The sequence below is a fragment of the Gopherus evgoodei genome, unplaced genomic scaffold (genome assembly GCF_007399415.2).
Source record: "Gopherus evgoodei ecotype Sinaloan lineage unplaced genomic scaffold, rGopEvg1_v1.p scaffold_219_arrow_ctg1, whole genome shotgun sequence".
In the NCBI taxonomy this organism is placed as follows: Eukaryota; Metazoa; Chordata; order Testudines; family Testudinidae; genus Gopherus; species Gopherus evgoodei.
Window position 1 is genome coordinate 8,669 of NW_022059882.1, and position 27,209 is coordinate 35,877.

General features: G+C 51.6%; 1 protein-coding gene and 1 non-coding gene across 2 annotated transcripts; both read right to left on the reverse strand.

Moving 5' to 3' along the window:
* Positions 1–1,166: 1,166 nt before the first annotated feature.
* Positions 1,167–26,472, reverse strand: LOC115640159 (zinc finger protein 273-like). Its single transcript, XM_030542995.1, has 6 exons — positions 26,465–26,472; positions 17,957–18,045; positions 11,905–12,031; positions 5,478–5,591; positions 4,772–5,116; positions 1,167–1,206 (listed from the first exon to the last, which is right to left on the reverse strand). Exons 2-6 carry the CDS (start codon positions 18,035–18,037, stop codon positions 1,190–1,192), a joined length of 684 nt encoding a protein of 227 aa, XP_030398855.1. The 5' UTR covers positions 18,038–18,045; positions 26,465–26,472; the 3' UTR covers positions 1,167–1,189.
* On the reverse strand, positions 23,944–24,025 carry TRNAS-GCU. The gene has a single exon. It is a non-coding gene; the product is annotated as a tRNA-Ser (tRNA).
* Positions 26,473–27,209: the final 737 nt, after the last annotated feature.

Genomic DNA, 27,209 nt, shown 5'->3' on the forward strand with positions numbered 1-27,209 from the left:
ACATCGTCAGCCCTTACTCCTTCACCCTTCACAAACACACCCCAGTTCCCTGCCTTCCCTGATTACTGCACCCACCCATACCCCCTGCCCCCAGACACACCCCCAGCCCCTCACACACCCCCAGCCCTGACTCCTGCACCCCTTCCACACAGCCTCTTGCCCATCCTGACTCCTGCCCCTCCACATCCCCACCTGCATTGCTCACATGAAACAGGTGCTGTCACAGGTAAGCACTCCACACCCCAACCACCTGCCCCAGCCTTGAGCCCCCTCCCACACCTTAATTCCTGGCCAGACCCTGCACTCCAATGTTTTTAATATATTTTTTTTGATAAAGGGCTCTTATCCAAAGCGCTTTACAACAGTTAGCTAATGGTACCAACAGTATTTGGAAAGATCATTAGGTGGTGAACTGAGACACTCAGCGATTTTCAAGTGGTCTGTGGAAAACTCAGACAACAAAAACAAACAATCAAGGTACCTCACTTTATCCTCATTTACTTCCTATTTCTTATAGGAGGAGGAGGAGGAAGAGGAAGGAAAAGAAGAATGAAAAATGGGGGTGGGAGGGAAATGAGAGAATGTTCTTTTTCTTGCCTGGGTCCCAAGAAGGGACCCCAAAAATGGAGCTGAGCACAGGGCCCCACTAACATTAAATCCACCATTGAGCTTCCTTCTCTGGATACCCCCAGCCAGCATTCAAGGACACAGAGTGATAAGTAAAATGGATCAGCAGCTCTGACTCCAGCAGCCTGCTCGTTACACCCCAAGCATTATTGTGGTCTGGGTGGAGAAGGCTCAGGTTTTGAGAGGTCAGGGGTAGGAAGCTTCTGCTGATTATGCTGCACCTAATCCTCAGTTTTACTTGAGCAAACAGGAGATATTTGACACTGTGATACGGTTCCTGTGCTCTGTTCCCAAAGTGTTCTGCAGCAGGGGAGGGTCTCTGACAGCATGTGTGTCACTGGCATATTGGGGTGATGCTGAAACAGGGCAGAGTAGAGATGGCGTTGTGGGGCTGCCATGAACCATATCTCTTCTTTTCCCCTTTCAAGAACAGAGGGGACAGGAACCCTTACCCAGCGAGGTCACATTCTCATAGTTCTCCTGCATGACATCTCTGTAGAGGGCTCTCTGAGTGGGGTCCAGCAGAGTCCCTTCTTCCCTGGTGAAATACACAGCCACCTCCTCAAAGGTCACCGGCCCCTGAAAGAGCGAGAGTCCAACACTCAGTACCTGCTGCCCCACTCACAGCCCCCCTATACATGGGGAACAGGAGCCAAACAGAAACTCTGGGTGGATTGCAGTCAGAGTCCCACCCCCACCCTGCTCAGCGCATCCAGGAAACACCAGGGGGAGGGGACGAAGAGAGAGCCCCTCCTCTCTCCCAGCAGAGCCATCACACACCTACTAGCCACAGACTGATTCAGGATATGGAGCCCTAGCAGGGTCCAGGGACAGCTCCCTGGTAGGAAGCCCAACACCCTCCCCATTCTGAAGAGATGGATGTGAAGGGAGGGGAATCTCCCTTAAGCCTCACTGGTGGGTGCCTCCTTCATATCTCACAGCAGCTGCTGGTTAGGCAGGTCGGGCTCCAGTACTACGAGTCTGGTCAGTTGAGGTGCCTTTATTAGTCTCTGTTAATATGGGGAATTTGCCAATGCAATATCACTGTCTTCCTTTTAAACAAACAAAAAGGCAACGGCTGTTGAAAATAGCAGTTCCAGTCCTAATAAGCCAGGGATCGGCAACCTTTCAGAAGTACTGTGCCGAGTCTTCATTTATTCACTCTAATTTAAGGTTTCACGTGCTGGTCATATATTTTAATGTTTTTTAGAAGGTCTCTCTCTACAAGTCTGTATATTATATAACTAAACTACTGTTGTATTGTAAAATAAACAAGGTTTTCAAAATGTTTAAGAAGTTTCATTGAAAATTAAATTAAAATTTTGATCTTATGCCACCGGTCCGCTCAGCCCACTGCTGGTTTGGGGTTCTGTTCACCTCGGCCAGCAGTGGGCTGAGCGGGGCCGGCAGCCGGGACCCCAGACCGGCAGCGGGCTTAGCGGCTCAGCCCACAGCTGCTCAGGGGTTCCATCCTCCAGCTCCTGCCAGCTAGGATCCCAGCTGCCGGACCCGCTCAGCCCGGTGCCCATCTGGGGTCCCAGCTCTGCCCACATACAGTGGGGACCTACCTTCTCCCTGGTTCTGCCTCATTCTCTTCCTCTCTCTGCACTGAGCTGAGAGTGGGAGTGGACCGAGCACAAGGCTGGGAGTGAAGGGTCTGGCCAGGAGCTAGAATGAAAGAGGGTTGCGCAGGGTTGGGGCAGGATGTTTGGGTGTGGGGGGTAGAAGGTTTGAGTGTGGAGCACTCACCTGGGAAGCTCCCATGTGGTGTGAGGGGTGCAGGTGGGAATGTGAGTGGTGGTGCAGGGGCTCCCGTTTGGTGCTCAGGTTGGGGGTGGGGATGTGCAGGGTGCATGGGATGTGGGGGGGCGCTGGGGATGTGGGGGGGTGCAAGAGTCAGCGTAGAGGGCTGAGAACATGAGGGGGATGCAGATGTCATGTTAGGAGGGTTGGGTATGTGTGGGGGTGCCAGTCAGGGCTGGGGTCATGGGGGGGATGAAAGAGCCAGAGGGCTGGGTGGTACAGGGCTCAGGGCAAGCACCTGTGGGTGTGGGGAGGGGATCAGGGCTCAGGGCAGAGGGCTGAGTGTGTGGGGAGGGGGTCAGGGCTCAGGGCAGAGGGCTGAGTGACTGGCCCCCCCAGAGCCCCCAACTTCCCCACTCCTTGTCCTGACTACCTCGTCCTGGGACCCTGCCCCTTATCCCCTGACTGCCCCCCTAGGATCCTACCCCTACCTGTCCCCTGACTGTCCCAAACCTTATCCACACCCAGATAGACCCCCTGGACTCCCATGCCTAACTGCTCCCTGCCCCAACAGGACCCCCAGAACTCTGGACCCATACAACCCCCTCCCCGTTCCCTCCAACCCCTCTCCACACCCTTGCCTCCTGACAGGACCCCCGAGAACTCTCTACTCATCCAACACCCCACAGCTCCTTATCTCCTGACCACCCCCTCCAGAGGACCCCCCACCCTAACCGCTCCCCCGGACCCTCCTTGCTCCCTGTCCCGACTGCCCTGACCCCTATCCACCCCCCAAACAGACCCCAGGACTCCCATACCCCATTTAACCCCCCTGCTCCCTGACTGCCCCCTCCAGAGACCCCCACCCACCCTTCTCCCTGTCCCTTGACTGCTCCCACCCCTTACCTAACCTCCCCGCTGGCCCCGGACCTGGCCCCCTTACCATGAGGCTCCCCGCTCATCCAAAGCCCTGCACCCGCCACCCCTGTGCATGAAGCCCAGCCCTGCCCTGCCCCTCAGAGCGCTGCATGCGTGGCAGCAGGGCTCCAGATGAGCTGGGAGTGTCCTTCCCTCCCCACGGAGCCAAATGTTGTCCCACGGGAGCGCCTAGCCCCAACCCCCAGAGCACTGCGCACATGGCAACAACAATCTAGGGGAAGGCGGGGGAGGTGGCAGCAGCTTGCTGTGCTCAGGCCGGCACTCCGGCCTGGGACTGCGGATCCCGCAGCTTGCTGCATCAGCAGGATTTTTAATGGCAAGCGGAGTCCCAGCAGGCACCCGCGTGCCATTAAAAATTGGCTTGTGTGCCATCTTTGGCACGCGTGCTATAGGTTGCCGACTCCTGTAGTATCACCTCCCATCCCCCAACCTTCCTTTTTGGCTCACAGCTGTTTTGGTGGGATGGCGATGGGGAAGGAGGGTTTGTTTCCACAGCGCTGGGCGGCCTTGGGGCTGGGTGTTTCTACAGGGCTGTAGGGTTTCGGCTCTCAGCTATTTTCTTTGGAGTAATGTGGCCCTCGCCACCTTACTAGTTCTGCAGGCCTGGTGTACAGTGTCTCCCTTCTGTGGATTCTCTGATGCCTGATAAGGTGTGAGCTCTGACTAAAGCTTTTCCCGCACTCAGCGTATGTGTAGGGCAGCTCTCCCGTGTGGATTCTCTGATGTCCGATAAGGTGTGAGCTCCGACTAAAGCTTTTCCCACACTCAGAGCATGTGTAGGGCGTCTCTCCTGTGTGGATTCTCTGATGTCTGATAAGATGTGAGTTCCGATTGAAGCTTTTCCCACACTCAGTGCATGTGTAGGGCGTCTCTCCTGTGTGGATTCTCTGATGTCCAATAAGGTGTGAGTGCCAACGAAAGCTTTTTCCACACTCAGAGCATGTGTAGGGCAACTTGCCTGTGTGGATTCTATGATGTGTGTTCAGGGTAGAGCTCCGATTGAAGCTTTTCCCACATTCAGTGCATGTGTAAGGCTTCTCGTCTGTGTGGATTCTCTGATGTGTGAAAAGCTGTGAGCTCCGATTGAAGCTTTTCCCACACTCAGCGCATGCATAAGGGTTCTCCCTGGTGTGGATTCTCCGATGTTTGATAAGGGCAGAGCTCTGATTGAAGTTTTTCCCGCACTCTGAGCATGTGTAGGGATTCTCTCCCGTGTGGATTCTCTGATGTTTCATAAGGTTTGAGCTCTGATTGAAGCTTTTCCCACACACAGTGCATGTGTAAGGCGTCTCTCCTGTGTGGATTCTCTGATGTCTGATAAGGGCAGAGCTCTGACTGAAGCTTTTCCCGCACTCTGAGCATGTGTAGGGTGCTTCTCCTGTGTGGATTTGCTGATGTGAAATGAGGGTTGAACTATTAGTGAAGCATTCCCCACACTCAGAGTATCCATAAGGTCTCTCACCAGTGTGGATTCTATGATGTCTCATAAGGTGTGAGCTCCAATTGAAGCGTTTCCCACACTCATGGCATGTGTAACGTGTGTCTTCCGAGTTGATTCTCTCACTTGAAATAAGGTCTGAGAAGCTACTGAAGTTTCCCTCTGGCCTCTGCTCAGTCTCACAGGCTTTTGCTTTTTCTGGGCGTGCACAAATCCCGGAAACATTCCCTTTGGATCTTCCTAATAACGTCCCATGTGCTTCTACTTGCTCAGCATCTTCCTGCTGGGGTTTCTCCTCCTCGTTATGACTCACCATCCCAACACCTGATGGGAGACAGAGAGAATCCAGACACGGATCACTCCCTGTGCCTGAGAGAAAGGAAATCTCAGAGAGAGGAATGGAAAAAGGGATGAACAATCCAAAATGTGTGGGAGAGATCAAACCTATCAGGAGTTGATTTTCCCCAAGCCCCTCCCCAGAGGAGAGAGAAAGGGATCGGTTTGGGTCTGCATCTCACCAGAACTCAAAGGGGAAAGCGGGATTGGGGAGGGACCTGCTGCTAGTTGTTAGTCAGGATATGTGGGAAGCCATGAGTGACATCTACCTAATGATTCCACATCTGCAGGAAACAATCTTGAACTTGGGAAAGCTCATAAAGTCTTTGTAGGGCATCCCAAATATTTCCTGTATTCACAGACAGTTCTTGAGTTGGTTTAACCACTTCCTCACCTGTGTAGGCAGCTCTCGGGAGCACTTCTTTCTCAGAAACTTGGAGATCTGGGACCCACGACTCTTCCCCTCGTTCCAGCTGCAAAATGACATTAGGTTTGGAAACTGGAAACTCTATTCAGGGCAAAGAAAAGAAGGGAGGTCAGTGGAATTGGTGGGATACTTGTTATAAAAAATATTCCATCCTTTTTAGCCCAGCTCATTTTGAAGCAGTAACATCTCAAGGCCAGCTTCCTTGGCTCAAAGTGCCAGGAGAGTTGTTATTATTCTAAAATCATCTTCATTATCTTAAGTATCAGAGGGGTTTCCCGTGTTAGTCTGGATCTGTAAAAGCAGCAAAGAATCCTGTGGCACCTTATAGACTAACAGACGTTTCGGAGCATGAGCTTTCGTGGGTGAATACCCACTTCTTCATGCTGACATGCATCTGAAGAAGTGGGTATTCACCCACGAAAGCTCATCCTCCAAAACGTCTGTTAGCCTATAAGGTGCCACAGGATTCTTTGCTGCTTCATTATCTTAGTGCCTAGGGACCAACTAACAGTGGGTCCCCACTGTGCTAGGCAAAATACAGAGAAAAGTAGATGGCCCACGCCCTGAAGAATTTACAATCTAAATAGACAAGACAGACACAGAATGGAAGAAGGGGTAGAACCCACTGTTAGAATGGAGATATTCAGGCCTGTCTGTAAAGCCTAGACTTTAAGAACTTAAAAGTATTTTTATCACTTAGCTAGTTACAGGAGTATGAAAAGAAAGAATCAAAATCTCAGTCCGCCTGGGTGTGGGCCTTCTCTCACTAGACTAGTCTGAGGAATTGATCTTAGGCTAAGGTAGTGGTCCCCAAGCTTTTTTGTCTGGCGGGCACCGGACGACGAACCACCAAGGATCGTGGCCGGTGGATAAACATCCGCCGACATGCCGCCGAGAAGCGGCAATATCAAGAGGCATCGCCGCTGAAATGCTACTGATTTTTGGCTTCATTTCGGCAGCAACGCCTTTTGATGCTGCTGCTTCTCAGTGGCATTTCGGCAGATGCTTGCCCGCTGGCCACTATGTGGGGGCACATAGATGCCTCACAAACACCATGTTAGAGACTCCTGGGCTAAGGCCTTTGGCTAAGCAGCAGGGGCAGCCATAAGCTGGGAAGCGAAGGGTCACATCCTCACTTCCCAAACCAGTCACATTGGAATAAGGTGCTATTGGGCTCTTAGGAATACGATCCTGTCCAGATACTGCCCATCACCAACAGATAAAGAAACAGATCTTAAGATGGATAAAGGAAACTTAGTTTGACAGCATCCGGTCTGGCAAGAAATCACTTTTCAATGGCTCCGGTTGTGAAACCCTCATTTCTGTATTGTTCTACCTTTATGACCCTCACTTTTCTGTGGTTTATCTGTCTAGTTCTCTAATTGTTTTTCTCTTCTGTACAATTAATTGTGCTAGGTGTAGCTGAGAATATTACTACATAAACTGGGGTCAAACTGGAGGGGTAAGGGAAATTGGAATCACGTTTGTTAAGTGGGGGGAACGGGAACAGGGACACAGGCAAGGTTCTGCGGGGTCAGAGCTGGGAAGGGGCACGCGGGGTAAATGCTCTTTGGCGTCACAGATGGGCAGGGAGACACATGGTAAATGGTCTGTGGCGTCAGAGCTGGGAAGGGGAACGTGACGGGTTAGGTCACAGAAACCCCTTGGGACTGCCACTTGATGTGCTGAGACTACCTCTGAGCCCATTTTCCCTGTCAGCTTGGGACTTCAGTATGGTCTTGTTGAGCCAGACACGCCAGCCTGCTGCAACACAGACACAGATCTGAACCATGTCCCCCAAAAGCTGCAGACTTAACTGAAAACAGTTTAAGAAATGCTCCTCTCTCCAGCACGTACCCGGTTCCCAATGGGATCCAAACCCCAAACAAATCACTTTTACTCTGTATAAAGCTTATACAGGGTAAATTCATAAAGTATCCACCTTCTCTAACACTGACAGAGAGATATGCACAGCTGTCTGCTCCCCCAGCTACCAATTACTTGCTCTGGGTTAATTAATAAGCAAAAGCGATTTTATTAAATATAAAAAGCAGAATTCAAGTGGTTCAAGTAATAACAGACAGAACAAAGTAAATTACCAAGGGAAATAAAACAAAAACACGCAAATCTAAACCTAATACAGTAGCAACTGAATACAGATGATAATCTCACCCTCAGAGATGTTCCAATAAGCTTCTTTCACAGACTAGACTCCTTTCTAGTCTGGGACCAATCCTTTCCCCTGGTACAGTCCTTCTTCTAGCTCAGCTGGTAGCTAGGGGATTTCTCCTGACTGCAGCCCCCTTTTGTTCTCTTCCACTCCTTTATACACCTTTGGCATAAGGAGTTAATCTTTTTTCTCTTTGGTCCCTGCCTCCTTCTAAATGGAAAAGCACGAGGTTTAAGATGGATTCCAGTACCAGGCGACATGGTCACATGTCCTGTGAGGCCCCTTCTTCCCGGCCTGACTCACAGGCAGGCTTGGAAGTAAACAGAGCAATTGTCCTAGTTGATGGGAGCCATCAAGATCCTAAACTTACATTAATGGCCCACACTTTGCATAACTACAATAGGAGGTCAGACTTACATTTTATAGTCCTACTTTCAGCTACACGAATGATACATTCATACAGCTAGGATGAACACACTCAGTAAATTATAAGCTTTGGAATGATACCTTACAAAAGACCTTTTGCATGATACACATTCCAGTTATATTATATTCACACTTATTAGCATATTTTCAAAAAATCATACGGAGCGCAACATCACAGGGTACAAGGGGTAAACACTCTGCGGTGTCACAGCAGGGAATGGAACACTATGGAACTGTCTCTATTGACAAACAGAGATAAGCCCAACTGGTGTGAAGGGCTTTGGAATATGCTTGCTTGGAAACTAACCCCAATAAACATCACATTCTCTGAATTTCAGACTTCTGGTCATTTGCTGCTTGCTGTCTGCGTGACAAGAACCAGGGAAGTGGGAGGGTGAAGGGAAAACACTAACAAAACTGACACGACCTGATAACCAAGAGGTAACCCATAGAGGAAGGTTTTAATACACTTTGGAACAGATCAAGGATTCCTACAAGGACTGATGAGGGGGCCATGGTAAACACACATTTAGATCCTTTTTCTGTTTTATATCTTATACCCATAAGGCTTAACCTCTGGCACTGTCATGAATCCATAGGATCTGTGCAATGCCCTGGCTTTTAAACAGTCCTTGGGAGGTGCCCCTTGTGTGCGCCACACTCCCAAGAGGTCCTACTCTTCCACAAGGACAGGCCATGTAGCTTCAACATCTGAGACTGAGCCTCTGGCTTCAACACTCCCATTTCAACCTGCGAGCTCTGCCAGCAGGTCCAGCTGAACTACACTCCTGTTCAGAGACTGTTCCTCAATCATACTTCAATGCACATCAGAAAGTTCTTGCTGTGACACTGGGCAGACTTTTAAAACATAGCAGGGTTTATTAGTCAACTGACACACAGCACTGGAAAGTCTTTTCATTAGCACAGAGAAGCAAAGACGACAATATAGTCCATACTGACCAATGCCCTTGAGCTAAGCTGCTGTAGAAAACTGTTTTGTTTCCTCTCACTTTCCCTGTCCATTTGTCTTCACTCCGGTAGAGCTCCCTGCATCTGCAAGCCCAGTTCCTCCTCTTCCCAAGAGCATAACAAGTCCATGGATGCTTCACTCAGCTAAGTGGAGATCCTCCCATGGACAGGGGACAATTATTTCCTTGTCTCTGTTGGGTATTCCACTGACATAAGTAGGTCCCAGACAGTCCTTAATGACCCAGTCATATCACCCCATGACAACTATGTGACAACACCTCTCACGTCTCCTGCTCTTTACAATCATAGCAATACCAACCACAGCAGGAAATGAGGTGTATATTGGCATCATACAAGTATCACCAAAAGTCCCACCTCTATCTCACACACACTGCTCACAGCCCCTGGAGAGAAAGCAAAGCACAGGAACTGGACGTTAGTCCAGCAAACACAGTGGAGGACAAGCTGCAATCCTCACACACTGGTCAAAAAGGAGAGGCATGTGGGTCCCTGCCCATAGAGAGGGGCTGGCTAGAGGCCTGATACCTGAGGGGCCATTCCTTGAGCAGACCATGGAGGCAGGTCAAAGGCTTAGCTATCCCTGAACTGTGACATTGCAAAAGCACATTTTAGGGAATTAGGAAATCTAGTGACTTAGTTGTAATGGGAGGGAGAATTAAACTCCCCCAGTGTGTGGAGAAGGCTGGGGAATTAAACACTAAAACTCAGGAGCAACAGCCTCTAATTCTTCCGGAAAGGGTGACTGTAAGAAACAAGAACTGGGCCACGCAACATCAGGAGGGACAGGCTCAGAGATCGAAAGAGCCTGGAGGGAAAACAGCTTGTGGCTGCTGCAGATGGGGAGAGAAGGACACAGGACTCTCTCCAAACTCTCACTCCTGTTGACCCTGACCTGATTTTATCATCTATGATGTACTCCCATGTCATTTGGGTAATTTTATGCTCGCTAGAGGTAAACATTATCAGAGTATTGCTTATTAGCTTGGAACATGCGGGGAGGGGCAAGGAGGTGAACATAGATAAATGGGTTATTAAGCTTGCTAAAGTTAAGGGCCTTATATTAGGTGGAGGCTTTGTGGGAGAAGTTATGCTAAAGTCTGGGATTTACCTGAACAGGCCTAAGGAGAGAATCCCAGGTCAGATATTTTGCACCTTCATTTTGACAGACTAAGGAGTAACTACAAACAGGTGCAATACGCCACAGGATTCTGAAAGAAGGAAGTTTGGGGCAGACTTTAGCAATTAGGTTGCTATGCGGTATCTCAGCAGTTGGACGCATTTATATATTGGAATTATTAATAACTAAGTGATGTAAATCACGAGTATTAAGACTTGATGCTAAATGATGGACTCCCCAAAGGCCACATATGGGTTGGGGCAGCTATTGACATTCCTGTAATCAGAGTAAGGAGCAGATATGGTATATAGCCAACCTATTGCCATAAGGAAGTGGATAAATTAACTCTCCTAGTGATCATTTTTTTCATTTTGTCGGGCCCTGAGATTGTGTAAACTGAAGCAGGGCCTCCCTTCTGATGGCCTTCCTTGCCCCTCGATCTTTGTTTCCAGTGGTGTCCATGACTCGAAAGCATGCACAGTGCAACACCCTCTTTACTATTCTGATCTTAGTCTAATTGTTATGTGTATTGATCCATGCCTATGATTTCAATTATAACTGTCTGTATGAAATCAAGTTTTTGTCTGTTTCACCAAATTCCATCTTCTCAGTTAAGTTTGAGGAGCCATGTACAAGGGCAAGTTGTACCCCAACATGTAATCTTATAGGTGTAAAAATTATACAGGCTACACTACCACCCTGTGATATCATCAACATTTGCGCCTCGGTAGTGGCAGTGCTATGGGAGGGAGGAATGCAACAAGGACTCAGGATCAGTGGCCAGGGTCACTGTGCATAGAGATGTGGAGGTTATATGGGAAGGGAGGTAATGAGTGGGAGAGGGTGGCGAAGAGTTCAAATAGTATTTGGGGGAGGAAACATATAATGAAGTGAAACTGAACAGAAAGAAAACTGGAGTGCAGGCTCTCAAGCAACAAAGTTTGAGTAGGGATTTGGGGCTAAAGGCCTGGGATCCCTCACAGCTCTAGATCCCCAAACCTCTCCTCCCTCCACTGACCCACCCAGCCCACTTCCTGGGTGCCCTTCCTCCACACACCCCATCTCTTCGTCTCATCACTCTCAGCCGGCACCACCTCCCGCCATCTTCGGAGCTTCTTGTGTTCCCTCCTCGTCTCTTAGTACCTCCTTCTTAGCTCTAACCCTGCATACACCCTCCCCATGTCCTGGCACCCCAGAATTAGCTACTCTCCCCTTCCTCTCCTCCTCTCACATGGTTCTGGTCTCCTTTCACCGTTGGGCTCTAGAATGGCAACATTATACTCACTTTTATCAAAAGAGGAGCTCATTTGACTGTCACACAAGCCACGTGTCAGTCACACACCTATTTACTCAGCTTATAATTCTACAGGCAGCATATTTTCCTCTTAAAAAGATTTAATTTTTAATAATTTTTTAAACATTTTTATTTACTTTTTATTTATTTATAATTTTATTAATTAATTTTAAAAAACAGTTATTAATGTAGCCAATAAGGATACATTAAACTCAATTTCAAAATGACTGATGACAAATGTCTAAAAATTATTCTAGTGGGTGGGAGATAAGGCAAAAAAAGGCGGGCAAGGAAACTTGTCAAAACTTGGATGATGAATAAAGGTATAAAGTTATTATTACTCAGGTTTTTCAGAGACCCCACAGCTTCTAATAACCCAGGGGACAGGACTCCTTACCCAGCGAGGTCATTGTCTCATAGTCGTCCTGCATGACATCCCTGTAGAGGGCGCTCTGAGTGGGGTCCAGCAGAGCCCCCTCTTCTCTGCAGGAATACACAGCCGCCTCCTCGAAGGTCACCGGCCCCTGAAAGAGCAAGAGTCCAACACTCAGGACCTGCTGCCCTACACTCATGGGGGAGAGAAGCCAATCAAATGGAGGGTCTGGGTGGCTCACAGTCAGGAGTCCCACCCACACCTCGCTCAGAGAAGCCAGGAAACGCCAGGGTGAGGGGACGAAGTGAGAGCCCCTTGTCTCTTCCAGCAGATCCATCACCCCACTAACCACAGACGGATACAGGAGATGGAGGCCCTAGCAGGGTGCAGGGAGAGCTCGCTGGCAGGGAGCCCAACGCTGTTCTCATTGTGAAGAGCTGGACAGGATCAGACTTAGTGGGGAGCAGACTACATGACGGTCCAGGGGGGCCTTGCTGAGGGGGTTTCTCCAGCAGGGGTGTTCTGTCTCTCCTCTCCCCACTTCTCTTCAGCAGTCTGCCCTACAACTGTTCCTGAAGCCCTGCCCCCTCCCCACACTTGGAGTTGCCCCTGCCAAGCTGCTCCCAGGAGCCTCCTGTGTGCTGCGCAGGGGGGGTTGCTGATGTCGGGGTGGCCACACCCTCCTGCTTCTGTGCCCAGTCTCTGCTGAGCTGAGCTGAGCTGGGGGGCCAAGATTCTGTGCTGCTGCCTCTGGGTCAGGAGTGGGAGCTGCTGGCCCCTGCTGCAGTGTGAACGAGCCTTCGGACTAGTGAGTGCCGCTGTGCTGGAAATGACAGAGGGCTGTGTCTCACACTCCCCCAACACACACACACACACACCCACCCCACAACAGACACTTCAATTACTGTTACTACTTCTTTTTACTTCCTGTTAAAATGTGCGAAGTACGTATAGGCTCTGTAATTTTATTCTTTCCCATTCGGTCAGGATGACAGTGCTGTTAGTTTAGCTTTTTAACTGGTCTGTGCATTTCATCATTTTAATTCTGTCTTATGCTTAAATTCAGTTCTTTGAGTAATGAGTTCTAAAATGCCTCACCTGTCCTGGCTGCAGTAATTATCATTATTACTGTTATTACCATATCGTGCTTTGTCATTCATTATTTCAAATGCTACTACCAAACAACAGACTGTACATTTTGCTTGTACTTACCTTAGCAGGGCTTGTTTGAAAAAAATTAACTAAAACTCAAAACTTCAGACACTGTGCAGATGAAGATCACTTATCTTCAGATTGTATTTTTAGTCTGTGATGAAGCAGGGAGTGGGGAGGATTGACCTGGGGATGTTGCGGGGAAGTTTTACTGGGACTGTCTGCATTGGGGATGGGATATAAGGGTCTGACTTCACTTGAGGGACAATAGCTGAGCATGTAACCTGAGCCCAAGGGGGGATGAGGCCAGGTGACATCTTTTGCCCTGGAAACCGGACTAAGGCTGGAGGAGGAGCCGGGGGATGTGGCTGGAGGAGACGGCTGGAGGGGATTTTTCAGTTTGGAGCTGGCTGGGGAACTGAGTCTGGATCCCTACCCCCCGCCCCAAGATGGACCTGACCAAGTGGTCCTGCTGTCTGTACCTACAAGCTCTGGTTTGGACTGTGTTCCTGTCGTCTAATAAACCTTCTATTTTACTGGCTGGCTGAGAGTTAGAGTGAATGGCAGGAAGTGGGGGAGGTGCAGGGACCTGTCTCCCCCAAACTTCATGATACAGTTAAATCTGGAAAGTAACTTAAAATTCCTATGAAAATAAATGCAGTTCCAAGTACGATACTAATAGCAAAGATGGAGTCAAATGTTAGTGTCACATACATGATTCTGATCAGTAAACATAAATGCCAAAATAACTAGAAAATAAATTCCCGTTCTTAATAAAAGAGAAAAAACCTTAATCACGTATGGAAAATTAAGTAAATATGTTTTCAGTGGAGTGAAAGCCAATTGACCAAAATAGAGGAGATGGCTGCAGTAACACAGAGTGTGTCTGTTAAGTAAAATCTGCTTCTTTTCTCTGTATTTATTTATCTCTGCTAAAGAGAGGGTGCAAAGTATCAAACTTGTGTTTCTGATACCTGCATTAAAGCTCCAGAACTGATACCTCAAGGCTTGGGATGGGAATATCTTGCTGTATGATCTCCTGATTGTTCTAAATTTAGTACGTGGCTGTAATTGGAGTCAGTATATATTTATCTTTTTTTACATAACAATGAGATACACTGCTCATCAGTGAATTTCTAAGTTATTTTCTGTAAAAAACGCTACAGTTTTCAGGTGCCTCAGTAGCCCCTGAGATCACAATTCAAGTTGCCCCTCTCCACAAAATCTGAAATGGCCCCTGGTGAGCCAGGAGCAACCACAGAGCTGCAGGGTATCTGGGGCTCTAGCAAGATGCAGCCCCTGTGTGAGAGCAGAAAGCCCGTCATGAGCTGCAGGCAGAGCGCAGGGCACTACAAGCCACAGCAGCAGTGTAGGAGTAAGGGTGGGAACGGCAGCCAGTGATTTTAGTTTACCATTCATTTACTGTGTGGTGTTATAAGTAACTAATATGTTATGTCATACAGAATCACAGTATGCTAAATAGGGAATCGATCGATCGGTATGTAGCAAGAATAATCATGTATTCGGTATCTAAGTAAATAGGGTTGAAACACAAGGCCTGTAGGCGGAGACCTGCAAGATTTTAGCTTCGCTATTTTAGGCCTTGGAGCTAAGAAACACTGACAGAAGTAAATGGTCGAGAAATAACCTGATGCCTTAAGATGATGGGAGAAGAGGTACCAAGTGGTAATAGGGTGAACAATTAGCCAGAAGATTAATTTTAAATAAAAAAGTTCTGTAAGGCACATTTGGAAAGAGGTGCCTTTAATCACAGGATACAGGTCAATGCTAATGAAGTATAATCAGAACCATATTATAAAAAGAGGGTGCCCAGAGCGGGAAAATTGAGCTCCCTATGGAACCATCCCTCCACTGATGATCATTCCACAAGAGACACATCAGACCCTAATACTATTGTTCAGGATGTGAGTAGACGCAGAGTTGTAACTTTTGCACAGGTCTTTATAGAATGTCTATATCAGGGGTCGGCAACCTATGGCACGCGTGCCAAAGATGACACACGAGCCAATTTTTAATGGCACGCTGGAGCCTGCCAGGACTCCAGCATGCCACTAAAAATCCTGCCCAGCCCGGCGCGCTCTCCTCTGTCTCCACTTCCCCCGCGGAGGCAGGGAGCAGAAGCATAGCCATGCGCACGGGGTGGGCAAATGGCCCCACTCTCCCGGCACGGGAAGCCGCGGGGTCTGCACTCCGGGGCCGAGCGCAGCAAGCTGCCTGCCCCTCTCCCGCCTTCTCCCCTCCCCTGGAGCCCTGCCGCTGCATGCAGCGCTCTGGGGCTTGGGGCTGTGCGCTCCCGAGGGCAGCGTTTGGCTCTGCAGGTGGGTAGACATGCTCCCCGCTCAACCGCAGGGGTGGGGCTGTGTGCTCCCGCGGAGCAGGGTATCCAGCTCTGTGTGGAGCCTCATGGTAAGGGGCCCGGAGCTGGGGGGTTGGGAAAAGGGTGGGGGCAGTTAGGTGACAGGGAGCAGGGTGGGTTGGATGGGGAGGTCGGATGGGGCATGGGAGTCCCAGGGTTTGTGAGGGGGCAGGAGGTGGATAGGGGTCAGGGGACCGGGAGCAAGGAGGGTCCTGGGGGGGGAAGTTAGGGTGCGGGGGTCTCTGAAGGGGGTGGTCAGGGGACAAGGAGTGGGAGAGTTGTATGAGTTGGGAGTTCTGGGGGTCCTGTCAGGAGGCAGAGGTGTGGAAAGGGGTTAGGGCAGGCAGGGAGTTGGGGGGGCTGGATGGATTGCGAGTTCTGGGGGTCCTGTCAGGGGGCAGGGAGTGGTTGGATAGGCATGGGAGTCCCGGGGGTCTGGGCTGAGGACAGGGCTGTGGATAAGAGTTGGGGCAGTCAGGGGACAGGTAGGAGGTAGAGTCCAGTCTGGGGACAAGGAACAGGGAGGCTTAGATAGGGGGTGGGGTCCCAGGAGGGGGTACTCAGGGGATAAGGAGCAGCGGGGTTGAGAGTTGTTAGGGGGGCAGTCACTCAGCACTCTCCCCTGAGCCCTGACCCCCCCACACACACACACCACGCCCTCTGCCCTGAGCCCCGCACCCTCCCCAGGCCCCTGCCCCAAGCCCTGTACCTTCCTCATACATACCCAGCCCTCTGCTTGACTCCTTCATCCCCTCAACCTGCAAGCCTAGCCCTGACTCTGGCACCCCCACCCATACCCAGTGCCCCCTCTGTCCTGACACCTACACCTCCTCACATACCCAATCCCCAGCCCTGACTCCAGCCCTCTGCCCCCAGCCCTCTGAGTTCTGGCCGCCAGCCCCGCACAGCCCGCTGCCGGTCTGGGGTTCTGGCTGACGGACCCTTGCCAGCCGGGGTGCCGGTTGCAGGCCCCGCTCAGCCCGCTGCCGGCCTAGGTGAACAGAACCCCAGAGCAGCAGCAGGTTGAGCGGGCCGGCAGCATAAGATCAACATTTTTATTTCATTTTAAATGAAGCTTCTTAAACATTTTGAAAACCTTGTTTATTTTACAATACAACACTAGTTTAGTTATATAATATATAGACTTCTAGAGAGAAACCTTCTAAAAAACATTGAAATGTATGACCAGCACGCCAAACCTTAAATGAGAGTGAATACATGAAGACTTGGCACACTGCTTCTGAAAGGTTGCCGACCCCTGGTCTACATGCCTGGGTATTCCTAGCCTTAACTGTAACTTTAATAAAACTTGTAAAACTGACCAGACCTTGTGCTTGTGAATGTCTGTGTGGTCACTACCCTTGCTCTGTGTGTGCTCCTAGAGACTGTACATCTGAAGCAAGTAACAGAGGCGACTTTCACTCTGTTAAGCTTGACACTGTCGTCACGAGAGCCGACCCCGCGGCGGTGCAATGCCGCATTACAAAATGCACTTTACATACAATAAAAGGCTGCACAATACACCACACACCAGGCCACCCTCACTTCTGCGCTGCTGCTGGCGGTGGCATTGCCTTCAGAGCTGGGTGCTCGGCCAGCAGCCGCCGCTGGGAGGACGCCCTGCCAGGGCTGAATTTGTGCCAGGGCTGAGCTCTGGCGCCTCTTTCAATCAAGATTAAGCACTAGAGGGAGGCATCGGGGTCTGGACGTGATGGTGGGGAGCCTGTGAGGGCCAGGGGCGATGGGGGGCACCAAAATACAAGTTCACTCAAGGCGCCATTTTCTCTAAGGCCAGCCCTGGAGCTAGGTATGGGGCAGGGGCACATCCCCTAAGGCCGTGGTTCTCAACTAGGGGTCCCTGGACCTCTGGGGGGCTGCAAGCAGGTTACAGGGGTCCTCCAAGCAGGGCCCGTGTTAGACTCCCTTGGGCCAAGGGCAGAAAGCCCAAACCTCACTGCCTGGGGCTGAAGCCTGGGGCCATGAGCCCTGCCACCAGGAGCTGAAGCCAAAGCTTGAGCAATTAGCTTTGCGGGGGGCCTGTCACATGGGGCCACAGGCAATTGCTCTGGTTGCCAACCCTAATGCCAGCCCTGGCTTTTATATGCAGACGACAAGGCATACGCAGGGCCGTGGAGTTTTTATAGCACGTTGGGGGTCTTAGAAAGAAAAAGGTTAAGAACACCCCTCCCACAAGCCTCACTGCTGGGTGCCCCCTCATCTCATAGCAGCCACTGGTTAATCAGGTCGGGCTCCAGCCCTGGGAGTCTGGTCTGTTTTCCTAGCCCCACCTGGGGGGGTGTTTCTGTTCCACAAATTAGAGCATTTCCACCCTCTAACCTCATGGGTCTGTTCCTAGAATGGAAGCCGCATATTAAACCAGTCCCAACAGGTTTGCTACACTCTGGCCTCCCCCCATTCTCCACCCTGGGAATTTTTTGGCAAACTCCAACCTCCAAACCAGACTGCCCAAGCCTCCCACCTCCTGTATATTTGCTGTCCCTCCCCTCCAGCAGGAACCCACCAGTCCCCTCCACCGATAATCTCTACCTGAACAGGCTCCTCTGCAGCTGTTTCCCTTCCCTGTCCCATGGGAGGATGGGATGAGCTGGAGCAAAACATGGACAACATCCTGCAGCCTGGCAGGGCGAGAAGGGCAGTTGTGGAGGTTTCAGAACAGGCTTTAGTTCATGTCACATCACGATTCCCCCAGGATCTCTCCCTGCACAGACACAGCCTAGATTCTGCCATGCTGGGAACATGCTCCATCTCTTTATTGCAGGGGAAACCTGCCCCTCCTGCCAGGCTAAGTCCACAGGGAGATTTCTCAGCCTCCCCAGTAACAAAATCTCTGAACAAAATGCTAGAAAGGAGCAGAACCAAAGGGGCTGGACAGGCTCCATAGGGACACCGGCTCCTCCCTTACCCTCCTGTTCGGCCATGTCCTGTTTCTGGCAGAGATCAGCCACACCCTCCCCTCCCAGAGGCAGCCATGTCTGCGGGCTCCCCCAACCAGCACCTACTAACCACCACCCACATTGAGGGAATGACACAGGATAGCAAATTCCCACCTAACCAAGGACACATTGCTGCAGATAAAACGGGCTGGGTTCACATCCCAAAGCTGAGCAGAACTGAAATGGCAATTGGACAATTAAAGAGAAAATAGGGCAAAATAAGATACTAGAGAGTCAATAATTGTAGGGAAAACGAGGGAATCTCCTTGGATTTTCTAGCCACATGTGGGGAGGGGGGAGAAGTGGAAGAACTAGAGAGAATTGTTATCAGGTTTTGAGACGGAAAGAAATGGCACAAACAGGAAAAGGACGCAAGTAGCTCACCCCCGTGACTATAGGCGTGCGCAGCACATTTCATTAGGGTGGGCACCCAGGGAGCCTCACCCCATGCACTGCATCCCCCTTCCTGCCCCCTGGCTGCCCCCCTCAGAACTCCCAACCTGCCCCTGCTCCTTGTCCCCTGACTGCCCTCTCCTGGGACCCTGCCCCTACCTGCCCTCCAGGACCCATCCCCCTATCTAAGCCTCCTGGCTCCTTGTCCCCTGACTTCCCCCTCCTGGGAGCCCCCCCCCCCACTGTAACTGCCTTCCTAGGACCCTACCCCCTACCTGTCCCCCTGACCCTTATCCACACCACCACCCCGAGCCCTGGGACTCCCACTCCTATCCAACCGCTCCCTGCGCCCTGACAGGACCCCAGAACTCTCTACCCATCCAACTCCCTCTGCTCCCTGCCTCCCTCAACTCCGCTTCACCCCCACCAGGCACCACCCAAGTCCTCAATCCATCCAACCCCCCTGCTCCTTGTCCCATGACCGCCCCCTCCAGAGACCCCACCAACCTGCTAATCACCCCCCTCAACTATTCAACCCCCCCTCCCCACCTCCTGGCAGCTCTGTCTCATGGCTGCTCCCACCCACACACTCGAAGTGGCAGAGGAGGTTCCCTCTCCTTCGGTGGGAAGGTTGCCTTGTGGTTAAGGCACAGGACTCAGGCTCAGGTGTCCTGGGTTTGAGTCTCTATTCTGCCACAGACTCCCTGCTTAGCCTTGGGAAAGTCACTGCACCTCTTTGTGCCCTAGAGCCCACCTGCCAAATGGGGCCAATGCTGATCCTGCCTCCTGGGCTAAATCCATTCATGGCTGGGTGACGGAGGGGAAATGGAGATCCCAACATGGGAAGATTGGGGCTGAATTTCTCCACAGCCAGAGAGTGGGAGCCAGCTCCACAGGGGGGATGGGAGCGAGAGGGGCTCAGGGCAGCTGCACACAGAGTGGGGTCAGGGCTTCAGCCCTGCAACTTTTGCCACTAAGGTGGCTGGGGATCCCGTGTCGGGGACTTCAGCCCCACATCTTCTGCCAGGGTCCAGGGCTTCTCCTCCCTGCCCCAGGGTGGCTCCTCTCCCCCTCCATCCCCCCCACTGCAGCTCCTGCTGGAGTCTGGGCTTCTCCCCCCAACTCCCAACTCAGCCTGGCTTCTCCTCCCCTGCCCCAGCTTGGCTCCTCTCCCCCGCCCCCCGTCGGTATCTGGAGCTTCTCCTCCCCCCAACCTCCCACTGCCCCCTGACCCAGCCTAGCCGGGCTCCCTAGGACACCCGATGCTGCTGTGGCTGGAGCCGAGCCTGGCGGGCGTGGAGCAGTGATTCACACAGATGCCATGGCAGAGCCATCAGCCCGAGAGGTGTGGGGCAGCCCCAGGGAAGCGCGGCGGGCGGTGCTGCTGCTGGCCCCGCACCCCCGCCCACCCCGACCCCTAAGGCTGTTTGGGGGGGACTCAGCCCCGCAGGAGCAGGGGGGGGGGAGCAGCTGAGTGGCGCCTGCCCAGCAAACAGCTGATCACAGCGGCAAGCAGGCTGCCCCCAGGAAAAAGCTCAGCGGAGGAGGCACCAGAAGCTGCCAACAGCAGGTCATTCCTGGGGGGTATGAGCACCCACCTGCAGCTGCCGCAGCCTCCTCCCCTTCCCCCGGAGCCTCCACGGGAGTGGGAGGAGCAGCCTCCCCAGCTGGAGCTCAGGGTATTGGGGTGCCGGGGCTCAGCCCATGGGCACACCTGTGCCCGGGACACTCACACACACACTCTCCCCCTGGACTTTCCTGGCTGCACAGAGACCGTCCAACCCCCAATCTGTCCCCCCACCCTTCCCCCGCCTGCAGCTCCGGCTTCTCTCCTCCCCTCCCACCCCCACCAGCCACACCAAGGGGAACCCCCAGGCCCCAGTCTCTGTCCCCATCTGGATCTCAGAGGGGCCGGGGGCAGGTCCTGGCTGCAGCTGAGAACATCGGCTCCACTCCGGCTCAGGCGGCTCCAGCACTGCTGGCAGCACATGGAGAACCAGAGAGCTGCTGCCCTGCCCCCGAGCTGAGCCAGAGCCCCGCCCCCAGGAGTTGCCCTGCCCCTATGAGCTGCCCCACCCCCAGGCTGTGCCAGAGCCCCACCCCCAGGAGCAGCCTCGCACCCGGGCTCTGGGCTTTGTTCTCCTCCCTCCTGCCTCCTTCTTCCCAGCACCCCCTACTCCCAGCTGGCCCCCTCCTGGGTTTGCACACACCCCTCCCCCCGGGGCTGGCTGCAGCGCTCTCTGGGGTTGTCTCCAGTGGCTGAAGTTGCCTCCATCTCTGCTCACCTCAGGGGGAGGAGAGGGAGGAAGAGAGGAGATGGTCCCAGGGTGTGCAAGCAAAATTAGAGGGCAGGAAAAGGAGGACTGTTTGGAAAGGTGGGGTTTTTGTGGGGTGTGTGTGATCCAGATGGGATCAGAAGCAGTTGGGCAGCAGAGGCTCGGGGAAATTGAGGAGAACCCCCTAGGTGTCCCAGTGTTGGCCAAGGATTGTACTGTACCTAGCGCAATATGGGGTCCCTATCTCAGTCATGGTCTGTGCAGCACCTGGGAGCCCTGATGTCTCTTTCCTGATCATATGTGCTGGACAGAGGGAAAACCTCGGCACCCGAAGGGTTAATGCAGCCCTGTGTGCAATCCCTGCTGGGTGGCACTGCTGCTCTCATGAGGGGCTGGCTTAGTAGACAAACAGCACAATCCCAGACCCATCTAGTCTAGTGATCTGGATTCCTGGTTTTCACCCACGTGGCCTGGGGTTCAATTCCCAGTCTGGGAATAGTGCAGAGCTTTTGCTCAGAAGGGAGGATGGGCAAGGGGGAAGGATCCTACAAGCAGGGCATTTGGACAGTGTGGGGAAGGGATCCCAGAAGAGGAGGTGGGGAGCACAGGTCCGAGGAGAGATCAGGGAGGATCCCAGCATTGTGGGAAGTGGGCAGCATGGAGAGCCCAGGCTGGCATGGGGACGGGGAAGAGTGACTCTGTCCTTCTGAACTCTCCCCCGGCAGAATAGGCAGGCTTGGAAGAAATACGTATTTGTTGGCAAATGTCAATTTCTGTGTAAACGCACAACCCAATGGCAAAATATTTCCATTGATAATCATCAAAATTGACAGACGGGCAAAGTAAGGAACATGCTGCTTGAGAATTTATCCTATTCTAATCCTATAAGGTTCCCTTCTGCCTTAGGTGCCACCATGTGGGTGTTTCATTTCCCTCCTCATTTTCACAGAGAGACACAATTTCCCTTGCATGGATCCATAAACAGCAAAATCTTCCTGTGTCACTTGTCTGAGCCAGGGCATTCGATTCCATTGAAACCTTCTCTCCTGCAATGGCAATGGTCAAATAGAGGGGACGTGGCCACCTTCACCTCTGGCAATGAGATATTCCCTCTCCACTTTCTTCAGGCTGCTGCTGTTATTCCACGAATCATCAAGGATGGAATAAAAAGCTGAGTTTACTCCAGGGTGAGGAAAGAAAGGAGCCACCAACTCCTTGAAAAATCTCAGTGCCCAGAGAAAACCTGCCCCTTTAATTGGAATCCCTGATGTGTTGGTAATTTGTTGATTTACACTGAGGATTGAGTCCTACTTTGTGCACTGTGCTTGAGAATGAAAATCCTAGACCACCCTATGAAATAACGAATGCAGCAGGACGTGTTTTTGTCCCTGCTTCAAAGGAGACAGATCGATGGAGAAATACCATGAGTCCAGAGTAATACTCCACTGCAGTTTTACCATTTCCACAGGCTAAACTCCCTCCCAACCTTCTGGGCTCCTAGAGCAGGGGACTGAGCCTGAGCCGAGACACGTACAATGCAACTTTACAGACCAAGCCGCTATCCTGGATTAATGCAACACGGGCCAGCCATGGTGTTTCATTGCACTGGAGACATATCCTAATGTTATGTCTACACTGTGATTAAAATACCCAGGACACCTGTCTCAAAGCCCGGGTCAGGTGACTCAGGGTCATGGGGCTTAGGCTGCAAGACTATAAAATTACAGTGCAGACTGATGGGCTTGAGCCCAACCTCAAATTCCAGGAGGGGTGAGGGTTTCTGATCCCAGGCTTCAGTGTGAACACAAATATCTGCATCACAGATTTTAGCCCCTCACCTTTAGCTCCATGGGCCCAAGTCAGATGACCCAGGCCGGCCATGCTGCCATCTTTATCTCAGGAGAGATGGACTCTAAGGGTACATCTCCATTGCAATGTCAGCCCAGGTGTGGCACGCTGTGCTCAAAGCAGCACCTGGAAGCCCCATATTCACCACTCTCATATAATGATGATACGGTTTGTACAAAGTCTGCCTGGTGAGGTATCATTTCAAAAGTCTTGATCTGTTGAACATTAATATTGTGTTGGGCTGTGTGTGTAGCATTGGTTGGGAAGTTATGAAGTTTGCTCTGTGTGCATTACTGAGACATGGTATAAGGTTGGGAAATGCCCACTATCAGCCTTTCAGGTGCGACAATGGAGGAGTCAGACTCGCTGCTGGCCCATTAAAGGGATCCACACTCCCAAGGACTATCCTAGGAACCGTGTACAATGCAGACTTCTCTGAGATAGCACAGCGACAATGGACACTGCTTGACTCACATCCAAGCAAAGGAGCTTTCTAGAAAGTTGGAAGAAACTATGAAAGAAGGGTAGAGACATCATGAGTTGGCCTCTCTCCCCAACAGCTAAAAACACATCTGGAGGACAAAACGGATTCAGAAATCAGAAGAAAATAATAATAATACATTCAAAGTCCCCAAACAGACTAGTACTGGTTTTTCAGCAGAAAATTTTCAATTTGGGGAATTTTCTTTTCCCAGTCAGACTTTTCCAAGGGAAGCAGAGAGAAAATGTTTCAGTTGCCTCCTTCAGAACAGCTTGGCCTGGACACTAGCTCTGGTTCACTGTTGTGGCCTTGCTCAGGATGGGGGTATTTTAATTATTTGGGCAGGTCCCAGGGTGTTTGGGGGAGATTATGAGGATGTTCCCTTTTGAGAGAAAAGCCAAGAAATACAGGACTAGAGAAAAACAATTTAGAAATGTGGGATTTAGACATTTTATTTAAAGCAATGGGGGGGTCTGAGTTTCTAAGAAAGTTTTTGTTTGCAAGAAGCAACATTGCTAGAGCTGTTATTGTACCAAAGGGGGAGATGGTTGTCTATAAAAGAGGGCAAAGACTAAATGTCTCTGATGAGGATAAGATTTGAACCCATGTGTACAGAGCACAATGGATTAGCAGTCCATTACCTTAACCACTCGGTCACCTCATCTGAGCTATCAGGAAAGGGACAGGAGAATAAATCTAAGGTTGGCAGAGATAGGGACACTAAGGAATTTCCCAATACTAAGCGTAAACAGGGTCTGAATGAGCTCCCCCCTCACATCTAGTGAGGAGCTGGGGAAAGACTTGTGGAACAGACCCATGTTTGCATAGACACACCTACTCTGCCTAGCTATGCAGCATGATGGGGCTGGTTCCCCAAAATGACCAGTTCGGGATGGTGGTGGGTTACAAATCACTTTAGGATTGAGTGGAATGAAATGTTATTCTCCTTCCTGTATGAGTGAAGGGCAGCAGAACATACCTAGTCCGTCCTGATGGAGGGGTAGGTGGGTGAGGAATAGCTTTTATTGGACTGCAGAGAAGTGATTGAGGATGTCATCCTAAAACAGTGGTCCCCAAACATTTCACACTGTGCCCTCTTAGCCATGGCTGTGGCGCCTCGGAAGCCACGGTCAAGAACCAGGGCAGGGAGGAGTGGGGCTGTTGCTTGCTGGGGAAAGGGGTGCGAACAGGGGTAGAGGGGTCGACGCCAGGCTGGGAGCCAGAGTCTCAGGCTGAGGATGGGGTTGGGGAAGAGCTGGGACAGGGTGGGGCTGAGTGGTGCTTCCTCCCAGCCCTCCATGGGGGTTGGCTCAGGCCCTGAGGTGCCCCCATGAATGTTCCTGTGTCCCCCTAGGAGTCACACCCCACATTATGGGGACCAATGAACCCTACTCGCTAAGCAGGGGCTAGTGATGCCAAAGCCCAGGGAAAGGGAGAACAAGTGCGAGGGCCCCAGCTCCAGAACCATGCCCCCCCCATTCTGTCTGTGGCTCTGCCCCCTTCCACACCTTCCACTCATGGCCCCATCCACTATCATATCTGTTCCACCCCTTCCCCCACTGGCCCCACCCTATCACTCCTTTACCCCTGCCCCGCTGCGGCCCTGAGACCAGAGAAGCTCTGTGCCCCTGCTGCAGCCCCTGGGCTGTAGCAAGGAGTGGTAGCTCCTCCAGCCCTGGAGCCACCGTGGGGGAGACTTTTCCAGGGGGTCCAATTTGGCTAGGGACCCTAGTCATGGGCCCCACTGTCCCCTTGGCAAAACAAGGTTTGAGGAGGCTGAGCCCCCTCGAGCCTCCATTACGAGCCGCCCAGGCTACTACTGCACAGTGGGTGGCCCGTCTCTGTGTTTTCTGCTACTTGTGCTGGGGAGCCTGGCCGGCACTAGAGGTAGGGCCCCCCAGTAGTCACCCAGGGCTCCATGGGGTCAAAGGGCACCGTGTGGCAGTGCAAAGGTGCTCACTGCTCTCCCCTGCCTCAATGCTCCTCCATGGGCGCATAGAGGGTTGGGGGGGAGCGAGGAGCAACACAATGTGCTCCATGAGTCCTGGTCACTTTCCCCACCCGGGCTGTGCTCTGAGGGGAGCATTAGAAGCTGCTGCTCTCTGCCCTCCCCTTAGGCAGCTCAGCTGAGGAAAGTGACCTGAATTCAGGGAGTTCGGATGATCTCCCTTCTTGCCCCCCCCCACCTGTAAGGGAAGGCTGCTGTGTGTTGTCTTTATGGCTGCACTTTCAGTGATGGAGGTTTCTCTATCCCATTGTTCTAGGGGCCTCGAACTAAATTGCCAGCTGCTTTTCAACTGCAGTGTGGAGACTGTTTGTGTGTGGGGAGAGACAGTGTGTGTGTGGTGGGGAAGAGTGAGTGTGTTGAGGTAGGTAGGAGCAGATCATTATTATCCCTACCTGAAAGAGGGAGAACTTAAGGCTGAGGGTCTGGCTACACTCACACTTTACAGCGCTACAACTTTCGCACTCAGGGGTGTGAAAAAACACCCCCCTGAGCGCTGCAAGATACAGCGCTGTAAGGCGTCAGTGTAATCAGGGCGGCAGCGCTGGGAGCCGCGCGCTACACCCATAAAGGATGTGGTTTACAGGCAGCGCTGGGAGAGCTCTCTCCCAGCGCTGCCGCTCTGACTACACTCACACTTCAAAGCGCTGCCGCAGGAGTGCTGCTGCAGCGCTGCCAGGGCAGCGCTTTGAAATTCCAAATGTAGCCATACCCTGAGAAAGGAGAATTGACTTGTCTTAGGTCACACAGCCAGTCAGAGGCAGAGTTGGGAATAGGACCCAAGAGCCCTGATTTTCAAACTAACCATCAGATCTTGAATTTCAGACACTGAATGACCTGAATAAAGTGCTCTCAGATGAGCTCCAGACCAACAACAGTGACAGTAATTATTCAGCAAGTATTTGAGGAGAACTGCAATGTTAGAGAGAATCATGAACTGCTCAGAGACAATTAATGCAGAGAAGCAGCAAAATTCATCAAACATAGAACTGGTTCTGACTTATAAAGAGAACAAGGAGCTGAGTCTCCTCCCTGTCAATAACCCCCTGCTCAGCAAATCAGGGTAGAGACTGAGGACGGGAGGCTGAGGGTTCTTACCAGAGAGCCCAAAGGATGGCCCAGGTCACTGGTGGAGATCACTGCCCGAGCACTATTTCAGCTTCACATTTTTGGGTGGACCTCCCACAGTGGGAGCTGCAGAGCACTCCCCCGCAACACACACGCATGCATCTCTTTGTGTTGGGAAACAGGAGAAAGGATAAAAGCAAGAGATGAAGAGAAAGGAGGGAGGGAGGAAAAGGTGAAACCAAAAGGACAAATCCTAATTTCCCCAGTGATTCTAAGGGACAAAATCCCAGGTGTGGAATAATATTCTGCCTCCTTAAATTCGTGTTTTCAATGCCTAGAATTCAACTCTCACCAGATGGATCAGACTGAACAGGTTTCAAACCTCCAGGAGGCTCTTACCTTCTAAACAGGGATGACTGTTTTCTAATAAAATCACTAAAAGAGAAGGAGAAAACTCGAAAGAGATTCCTCCTGGCACTCGCGGCCATGAACCCAAATACTCCCTCCATCCTCAAAGAAGGACCTGAAGAAGGAGATTTGCTGAAGCAAAGCCACACAGGTCTCTGAGGTTTCCCTGGCCCATCAACCCTGTCCTGCCTGGCTGATGTCAGCATCACTCTGTGAGGTCACCACCTCCCCACCACCTCTGACCAATCTGACCAGATAAGGAGGTGTTAGTACCGTTGTATAAGGCACTGGTGAGACCTCATCTGGAATACTGTGTGCAGTTCTGGTCTCCCATGTTTAAGAAGGATGAATTCAAACTGGAACAGGT